This window comes from Portunus trituberculatus, chromosome 27 (genome assembly GCF_017591435.1).
Source record: "Portunus trituberculatus isolate SZX2019 chromosome 27, ASM1759143v1, whole genome shotgun sequence".
NCBI lineage: Eukaryota > Metazoa > Arthropoda > Malacostraca > Decapoda > Portunidae > Portunus > Portunus trituberculatus.
The window spans coordinates 8,393,301-8,403,300 of record NC_059281.1 but is presented as its reverse complement, the minus strand read 5'-3'; the positions used below and the strand labels follow the sequence as shown (position 1 = coordinate 8,403,300).

General features: G+C 44.5%; 1 protein-coding gene across 4 annotated transcripts in view; it reads left to right on the top strand.

The window, feature by feature from the left end:
• The window catches only part of LOC123509645 (dipeptidase 1-like), a 139,738-nt gene that overhangs the window by 107,247 nt on the left and 22,491 nt on the right, over positions 1 to 10,000 (top strand). For all 4 annotated transcript variants that reach the window (XM_045264090.1, XM_045264088.1, XM_045264087.1 and 1 more), the window contains 4 exons: positions 360 to 516; positions 6,642 to 6,774; positions 8,693 to 8,843; positions 9,289 to 9,364. In XM_045264090.1, coding sequence (XP_045120025.1) covers positions 360 to 516; positions 6,642 to 6,774; positions 8,693 to 8,843; positions 9,289 to 9,364 — 517 coding nt within the window. The remainder of the gene's footprint in view (positions 1 to 359; positions 517 to 6,641; positions 6,775 to 8,692; positions 8,844 to 9,288; positions 9,365 to 10,000) is intronic.

Genomic DNA, 10,000 nt, shown 5'->3' with positions numbered 1-10,000 from the left:
CTCTCCATTCCTCTCTTTCTTTATCCTTTTGTTACTTTCCTCTTCTCTTAAACACCTCCCTTAGTCTCCTCTCTTCTCTCTCACTTTTAATCCCATACCCTTTTTTTTCTCATTTCTCCTCCCTCTAATCTCCCTTTAACCTCCCTTTTTTCCTCCACTACCAATACCATATCTTCTTTTTTCTTCCCACCACTCTAACGCCCTTCATTTTGTGTCCCTTGCATCTGCATTTCCCAAACACCCAATATACCACTCCTCCCGTTCCACTAACCACAATAATATCCCTCTCTCCCGTTATCAAGTTCCACCTTATTTTTCCCCTCTCCCTCACATTAATACCAGCTTCCCTTCCCCCACAGGCACAACGATCTCCCGTGGAACATCAGAAAGTTCATGCACAACAAACTTCACAGCTTCAACTTCACGGCGGAACTGAAGAAGCTGCGCCCTTGGTCCCGCTCCTCCTGGTCACACACTGACCTGCCCAGGCTACGAGAAGGCATGGTGGGCGCGCAGGTGAGGTGAAGGTGGAAGAGGAGGAGGAACATTGTTTTTCTAAGAGGGGCACTGGCAAAATTCATGTGGAAAAAGGTGTCCATTGAGATGCTAGTTTAGAAATTAGCTCTTTCTATACTGAGATGCATTTTTTTGTCATGATTTTTTGGGATGTGATTAGACGATTTTAAGTTGCATTAGGAAGGGTCAGTGGAAATCAGATTAACGGGCAGAGTCTTTACTATTCTAACCCCCCCACATATGTTTCTGAAGCTGTATAAAATCACCAAATTAGTAAGTAACCAGAATGAATATGAATATGGAAAACGCGGTATGGTATTGAAGGGATTAAGATACGAAAGGATTAACAGAAACTATTAATACATTTTGACTTCAAGGTTTGCGTGTATTAGGTGCGTGTAGAGTTGTGTGAAAGAAGAAAGTAGTCTCTAGAGGGCAGGTTGTAAGTGTTCCGTTGCTCAGGGAGGTTACAGCAGTGTCGTAGATAATTTCACAGCATCCTTTGATCCTACACTTGTGAGACCGCACTTGGAGATAAAGGAGATTAAGAATTTAAGATTGATTTATTTAAGATGCTGGGAAATGTTAAATATAGAATGTGTGAAGGTTTTGAGGGCGAAGGATAGAGTGGATGATAGGTAAAGGAGACAGACAGGTAAACAGATAAGTGGATGAAGAGAACGAGGAAGGGGAAGGGTAAGAAAAGTGTAGGTAAAGTAGATTAAGTTATTTTGTTTTACTTAAGCAAGAAGAGTTTTATAAGGAAGGTATGAAGGTGATGGAAAAAAAAGTACGGGGAATAGATTAAGGAGATAAAGAGTTAGACAAGGAGCTGGAGTTAATGGAGGAGGAGGAGGAGGAGGAGTGTAGGTAAAGTAGATTAGTAGGTAAAAAGTTTTAGTGTAAAGTGGAATCAAATAGATGGCGGATTGAAAGGAAAAATGAGATAGGCAGCAAATAAGCGGAGGCAATGGAGGATGTGGAACAGGAGAAGGTAGAGGAGTGAGAAAAAAAAGAAGAAAAGAAGAAAACACGGCATTTCTTGACAGACGGAGGAAAAGGAGAATGTAGAATAGAAGGTGGAATATAGATAAAGAAGTAAAACGATAAGCAAGTATATTTTTTTTATGAATTAGAGGAACTTAAAGAGATATTGGAGGAGGAAAGTGTAGAAGAACAGTGCTCCTTAAGTCTGAAAAGAAGGTGCGTCGAGGAAACTATTCTTAAGTGTAGGGCAGTGAAGCGGAGTTTGAAGTGGAGTGGAGTGGAATAGGGAAATTTCGGATATGAGAGGAAGTGAGGAGATGGAATAAAGAGGATAATAGAAGTGGAAAGAAGAAGAGATTGTGGTTTGAAAATAGGATCAGAAAAGAAATTGAGAAAAACATAAGTGTATAGAGGTGGAGGAGAAGGAGTAAGAAGTAGAGAAGGAGAAGGAAGAGGAGGAAGAGGAGGAGGGGGAAGAAGAAGAAGAAGAAGAAGAAGAAGAAGAAGAAGAAGAAGAAGAAGAAGAAGAAGAAGAAGAAGAAGAAGAAGAAGAAGAAGAAGAAGAAGAAGAAGAAGAAGAAGATTAAGAGGAGGAGGAGGAGGGGAAGGGGAGGAGGAGGAGGAAAGAGGAGGAGGAGGAGGAGGAGGAGGAGGAGGAGGAGGAGGAGAAGAAGAAGAAGAAGAAGAAGAAGAAGAGGAGGAGGAGGAGGAGGAAGAAGAGGAGGAGGAGGAGGAGGAGGAGGAGGAGAGGAGGAGGAGGAGGAGGAGGAGGAGGAGGAGGAGGATAAATGGTGGTCATGGCGAGAAGGACTAGTTGATTGTGAAGGAGAAAGAGGAGAAGGAGGAAGAGGAGGAGGAGATGAATTGCTTCCAGGAGGAGGACGAGGAGGAGGGAGGGAGACTGAAGGAGACTAACACGGAAGGAGATTAACTGATGCACAAGGAGAGTAAGGAGAGTAAGACAGGGAGGTTAATTGGTGCTACGGAGGTTAATTGGAGGTGAGAGCGGCTGGCCAGCACATGACACACTGGTAGAGGATCGGCTGTGCTGGAGGAGACTAGTGGAGGTAGTGGAGATCAAATGGACTTCAAACCCACGCAGGTGAAGATCGGCAGGTAACCAGGTGAATTTGGGTAATGATGGAGGAGGAGGAGGAGGAGGAGGAGGAGGAGGAGGAGGAGGAGGAGGAGGAAGAGGAGGAGGGGGAGAAGAGGACAGAAGATAGAGATGAGAAAGAAGCAAAATTAATGAGGAAGACAAGAAGATGAAGAAGACAGAGGAAGAAGAAGAAGAAGAAGAAGAAGAAGAAGAAGAAGAAGAAGAAGAAGAAGAAGAAGAAGAAGAAGAAGAAGAAGAAGAAGAGGAAGAAAAATAAGACAGAAGAAGACCAAAGAAGACAGAAAAAGAAAAAGAAGACGAAGAAAAAGGGAAAGAAAAAAATAATAAAGAAAAAGAACAAAAGAAAAGAAAATTAAGAAATGAAATGGAGAAAACAAGAAGAAACAAAACAAAACAGGAAAAAAAACAGCACCAGACTAGTAGTAGTAGTAGTAGTAGTAGTAGTAGTAGTAGTAGTAGTACCAGTAGTAGTAGCAATAGTAATAGTATCAGACAAACAATAGAAAACGTTTGGAAGGAACAAGTTAGGTAGTAGTAGTAGTAGTAGTAGTAGTAGTAGTAGTAGTAGTAGTAGTAGTCGCAGTAGTAGTAGAAGTAGTAGTAATAGCAGTAGTAATAGTATCAGACAAACAATAGAAAACGTTTGGAAGGAACAAGTTATGTGGAGGAAGAGAGAGATGAATTAGGAAGGACAGGTAAAGGATTGATTGATTGATAAAAGAAACACAGGTGTAACAAGGACAGGTAAAGGATGGAGAGGTAAAAGATAGACAGGTAAAGGAAGCACAGGTGTAGGAAGGACAGGTTTAGAAAGGACAGGTGTTGTAGAAAGGACAGGTGCAGGAAGGACAGGTGCAGGAAGGACAGGTGTAGGAAGCACAGGTGTAGAATGGACAGGTGTGTGAGAGTGTTTGTCTGAGTGAAGGTGTGTTTGCTTCTTCAATGAGGTGGGTGGTGTCTATCCTTCCCTTGGCGACGAGAACACGAAAACCTCAGAGCAAACAGAGAGAGAGAGAGAGAGAGAGAGAGAGAGAGAGAGAGAGAGAGAGAGAGAGAGAGAGAGAGAGAGAGAGAGAGAGAGAGAGAGAGAGAGAGAGAGAGAGAGAGACTTGGCTGTGTTTGTTTATTTGGCAGGAACCGTTACGTACGAGAGAGAGAGAGAGAGAGAGAGAGAGAGAGAGAGAGAGATTGGAGTTGTAAAAGAAATGGGGAAGGAGGAGAAAACGAGGAGAGAAGGAGAGAGGAGAGAAAAGGAGAGCAAGAAAAATAGTAGAGGCAGGAGGTCTTGAAGGAGACGAGTCGGTGAGATGGAGGAGATGAGGGAGAGATCAAATTTGGGAGAGGATTTAGAGAGGAGAAATGACGACGTGCGGGAGATGGGGTGTAAAGGAGGAGGAGGAGGAGGAGGAGGAGGAGGAGGAGGAGGTGATGGTGGTGGAGGAGAAGGTGATGGTGGAGAAGAAAAGAATGGAGAAGGAGGAGTTTGGATGAACCTGAGGAAGACTTTGAAAGTGGCGTGATGACAGGCTGAGGTCAGGAGGAGAAGAAGAAGAAGAAGAAGAAGAAGAAGAAGAAGAAGAAGAAGAAGAAGAAGAAGAGGAGTAGGTGGTGGGGAAAGAGAAGGTGATAAAAGATAAGAATAAGCTGATGGAAGGAAAGGGATTGTGTGAAGTGAGAAAGGGGTGTGATTATGAGGACAAGGATGATGACGATAAGGAGGAAAGAGAAGAGAAGGAAGAGAGGAAGAACAAGAGGAAGAAGAGGAGGAGGAGGAGGAAGTGGAGGTGGAGGGAAGGTTCATACAGGTAGGGAAAAAAAAAAAAACTTCTGGTGATGCTGCTTCATAAAAGATCCCAAGGAATTATTAAGAGGACACCACTGCCATGTCACTCTCCTGTTTCCCCTCGTCTCTCCCCTCACCACTCCCCTCACCTTTCCCCTCAAATTTTCGTCCCTATAGAATTCTGATTTCATACGGTTTTCCCAAAAGTTTGATCCTCATTCTTTTCCTTCCTGTTTCTTTCCTTACTAGAATTCCCCTCACTTTTCCCCTCACTTTCCCCGTCTTACCTTTTTCTCCCTTTAGAATTCTCATTTCCCCACTTTTGCATCTCCATTTTTGGTCTCCACTTTCCCCTCTCTTCTTTTCCCTTGTGTTTTGATTGCCACTTTTCCCCTCTTTTATGATTTTTTTGTTTTTCCGCTAGATTTTGCCCTCATTTTCCTCTTGATTTCCCCTCACCTTTCCCTAACTCCTTTTCTCCTTACATAATTCTCATCTCTGTGGTGTTTACTTTTCCCCTCTTTATTCATTGCCTTTCTTTTGTGTCTTATTTCTCATTTTCCTTTTGTTTTTCCTTGCTTTATTTCTCTCTCTTTCCATTGTTTCTCCTCTCCCTTCCTTTTCCTTCGTCTTCCATTTATCTTTATTTCCTTTTCTCTCTTCCATTTTCATTCTTCTTATTTCCCCTTTCTCTATTTCCTCTTCACCTTTCCTATATCTATCTCATATTCCCTCTCTTCTCCTTTCTCTTTCTCTCACATTCCTCTTCCCTCCCTTCGCTTTCCTGTCACTCTCAGATACTAGATAACTCCTCTCCCTTCCCTCCTTTCCCCTCTCCCTTCCCTCTCTCTCTCTCTCTCTCCTCCCGTCACCTTTCCTCCTCCTCTCCCTCTCTTCCTCTTATAAACCCCAGAGATCAAGTTGTCTCCCCTTCCTCTGTTTACTCTCTCCCCTCTCTCTCTCCCCTCTCCTCTAGTTTCCCTTCTCCCCTCGTCCTCGTTCCTATAAACTGGAGAGGATATTTACTCCCCAGGTTATCCCTCCTCCTCCTTTCCCCTCTTTCCCCCACTCCCCTCCTCTCCCCTCTTTTCCCCTCTCCCCTCATTCTGTGACCTGCCAGATTCAGATTCCCCTTTCTCTCTCTCTCTCTCTCTCTCTCTCTCTATCTCTTACCATTTACTTTCTCTTCCCTCTTTCTTTCCCCTCTTACTTTCCTTTTCCATTTCTTTTCCCCTCTTTCTCTGTCTTTTTCTCTATTTCCTTACTCGTCATTTATTTCCACTTTTCTCTTCCTTTTCCCTTTCCTTCCCCTTTTTCTCTACTCCCTGGTTTTCGCAAATGACCTTAATCCTTCTTCTTACTCCCCCATTTGTCCTCTTTCACCTCTTCCCCTTCTTTTTCCTTTTGCTTTAATTTCCCTTCACCGCTAACAATGGGTCTTCACGCTGTGCCCTTCTTGGTCTTTCAATATTACTTTCTGAGCAATATCTTTTGTTTGGGTTACATTATGCTAGGTTAGGTTAGGTTAGGTTAGGTTAGGTTAGGTTAGGTTAAGTTAATTTCGTTTTGTTTTTTGGTTAAATTTGATTCTCTCTCTCCAAATACAAATATATCTAAGTCTATTCTCTTCCCCCCCTAATATTATTCAAGTTTACTCCCCAGTTGAGCTTTCTCCTGCACCAGTTAGGTTAGGTTAGGTTAGGTTAAGTTAAGTTCGTTTTGTTTTGGTTAAAGTAGATTCTCTCTCTCCAAATATATTTAAGTCTATTCTCTTCATTCCCTCTAATATTATTCAAGTTTTCTCCCCAGTTGAGCTTTCTCCTGCACCGGTTAGGTTAGGTTAGGTTAGGTTAAGTTAATTTCGTTTTGTTTTTTTGGTTAAATTTGATTCTCTCTCTCCAAATACAAATATATCTAAGTCTATTCTCTTCCCCCCCTAATATTATTCAAGTTTTCTCCCCAGTTGAGCTCTCTCCTGCACCCCACCAATACATATCTAAGTTTTCATTCTCCCCAAAACAATATTAAAGTTTTGTCTCTCTCTCTCTCTCTCCCGAACAATACTGAAGTCTATTCACCCCAACAATGCTCAACTCTTCTCCTCTGCCAAACTCCCTCGTCCACCCCAACAATATTTAAGTCTTTGCACCAGACTAGCTCCGTCCACTCCAGCGCACCACACACACACACCTCACTTGTCACTCTTCCAACTCTCGACCTCTCCCGCCCCCGCAGTTCTGGGTGAGTTACGTGCCCTGTGAGTCCCAGCGATTGAATGCCGTGCAGCTGACCATTGAGCAGATCGACCTTATCAAGCGCCTCATAGAACAGTACCCAGAAGACCTCAAACTGGCGACCTCTGCTGACGGTAAGAGGGGGAGATGGAGAGGAACAGGGAGAGAGGGAGAGGTGGTGGGGATTGAGAGGAAGGGAAGAAGTTTATTCGAAATGTTGTGGTAAGTGTCAGAGAGAGAGAGAGAGAGAGAGAGAGAGAGAGAGAGAGAGAGAGAGAGAGAGAGCAGAGAGAGTGTTGGTTGAAGATCTTGAGAGAGAGAGAGAGAGAGAGAGAGAGAGAGAGAGAGAGAGAGAGAGAGAGAGAGATTGTAGCTCTAACTCTGTATCATATAACATGTTTCTCTCATCTCCCCTTTCTCTTACTAATTCTCTTTACTCCCCTCTTTTCCTTCCTTCCTCCCCTTCCTTCCTTCCTTCCTTCCTTCCTTCCTTCCTTCTTCCTTCTCTTCTCTCCCTTCCTCTATCCATTTATCCCTTACAATATTCTCTATTTTTCTTCCCTCCCTTCCCTTCCTCACCCTCACCTTTTCTCTTCCCTCATCCTTCACATATTGTCTTCCTTTCCTCCTCCTCCTCCTCCTCCTCCTCCTCCTCCTCCTCCTCCCATAAATCTTGAGGCAAAGGAGTAGGTTAGACTGTTGGAGGTCAGGAAACTCTCTCCCACACCCATATCCTCTCACCTTTCTCTCTCTCTCTCTCTCTCTCTCTCTCTCTCTCTCTCTCTCTCTCTCTCTCTCTCTCTCTCTCTCTCTCTCTCTCTCTCTCTCAATCTAATCAAAGAGGGAAAGGGAGAGAGGTTAAAGGTTGATGACGTTTACGGAGAGAGAGAGAGAGAGAGAGAGAGAGAGAGAGAGAGAGAGAGAGAGAGAAGGGAGTGGAGAGGGGAAGTGGAAGAGTTAAATGGAAGAGGGAAGCGGGGAGAGGAAGGAAGAGGGGAGATTAACTTTAACCTAACCATCTGCGTTTCTTGTGTTTGGATTGGTAGAGAGAGAGAGAGAGAGAGAGAGAGAGAGAGAGAGAGAGAGAGAGTCAGGGGGAGGGGTAACAAAAAGATGACGATAATAACTCTTCCACCACCACCACCACCACCACCATCACCACCACCACCACCACCACTACCACTGCCATCATCACCACTAATGCCTCATCACACACCATGCCTCTTTAAGCACCACCACCACCACCACCACCACCACCACCACCACCAATGAGAAACACTAATGGTCTCTGCCAGTGACACACAGACAGACAGACGGACGGACAGATGGCAAAAAGCTATATTAGATGGAGAGAGAGAGAGAGAGAGAGAGAGAGAGAGAGAGAGAGAAAAGGGTTTGGAGTCAGTTACGTATATTGCAATTTAATGACTCTCTCTCTCTCTCTCTCTCTCTCTCTCTCTCTCTCTCTCTCTCTCTCTCTCTCTCTCTCTCTCTCTCTCTCTCTCTCTCTCTCTCTCTCTCTCTCTCTCTCCAAACGAGGGCGTGAGGTTCTCCAACAATAATAGAAGTGGTGGTTGTTATCGCGCCCTCACAATGGAAGATGGTGGAGATGGTGGCGGTGATTATATAACGCTGCTGGTGGTGGTGGTGGTGGTGGTACTGGTGATGGTGGTGGTTATAACAGTAGTGGCAGACGTGATCATAATAGTCGTACTGGTGGTGGTGGTGGTGATGGTGGAGGTGAAAATGGTAGTAGCAGTAGCAGTAGTAGTTGCAGTAGTAGTCTTAGTAGTAATATTGGTAGTAGTAGTAGTAGTAGTAGTAGGTAACACTATACAGGATTAATCTTGATAACTAGCATTCAAAATATTTTAACCATTCTTTTAATGTATTTTGACACCTAAGTTCTTTTTACAACCTCAGTGACAACATGTAATCTTAATGCATGCTGTCTACACCGCCCTACACTCTCTCTCTCTCTCTCTCTCTCTCTCTCTCTCTCTCTCTCTCTCTCTCTCTCTCTCTCTCTCTCTCTCTCTCTCTCTTTTGCAGAGCTGGAGGAGGCGTTCAGGGAGGGACGCATCGCCAGCCTCATCGGGGTGGAGGGAGGGCACGCCATTCAGAACTCCCTGGGCGTGCTGAGGGCGTTAAGAGACCTCGGTGTGCGTTACATGACCCTGACACACACTTGCAGCACGCCCTGGTATGTGACGTACATGATGGGTAGCGATAGATAGATAGTAGATAGAGATTGTTACATATATTGACAGTCAGACAGATAGATTGATGAAAATGGGCAGGCAGATAGGTAGATAGGACCAGATGGATATGAGTTGTGATATGTAATTTCATTTAACATAGATTCATATATATTGACAACGCACACATACACACACACACACACACACACACACACACACACACACACACACACACACACACACACACACACACACACACACACACACACACACACACACACACACACACACACACACGACTGTAATCATATCATACCTGTTGTACGTAATTAATTGCTTCACACTTGTCATTATCTATAACATACCTGTGCTTGTCTCTCCGGTGCAATGTTACTATAACCTGTCCCTCCTCCTCCTCCTCCTCCTCTTCCTCCTCCTCCCCCACAGGGCAGAGTGTGCTCGAGCGCGGGAGACTGACGAGGAGGATCCAAACTCCCCGAGGGGCCTCACGCAATTCGGCAAGGTAAGCTCCTCCTCCTCCTCCTCCTCCTCCTCCTCCTCCTCCTCCTCCTATCTCCTGTGTTCTCTCTTTCACTCATTTTCTCTTTTAATCTTCTTATCTCCTTCTCCTCTTCTTCTTCTTCCTCCTCCTCCTCCTCCTCCTCCTCCTCCTCCTCCTCCTCCTCCTCCTCCTCCTCCTCCTCCTCCTCCTCCTCCTCCTCCTTCTCCACCTTCTCTTTCGGTGCTTTATTTCCTTCATTTTTCCTTCCTCGTCTTTCATCATCCTGTCCTGTGTGTATTATTTTTTGCATCTTTCCCCCTCTTTTTTTCCTTGCTTTTCATCATTCTCGTCATCTCTGTGTTGGGCTAATGTTCCTCCTCCTCCTCCTCCTCCTCCTCCTCCTCCTCCTCCTCCTTTTCTCTTTCTTTCTGTCTTGTCCTTGTCCTCTTTCCTTCTTGATGCCTGAGCCGGTTCAATCTTTCATCCTCTTCTCGCTTCTATCTTCTTTGCTAATCACTGTGGTTTCTTGGCATCTTGAGGGGAACTGTGGAAAAGAACACCACCCCTTCCAAACCTCCTTAAGCAATTGTGTTCTGAGTCTCTTTCTTGTCCTTGTCTCTCCTTCTGTCTTTCTCCTTTCTCTATCTCTTTCTGTCT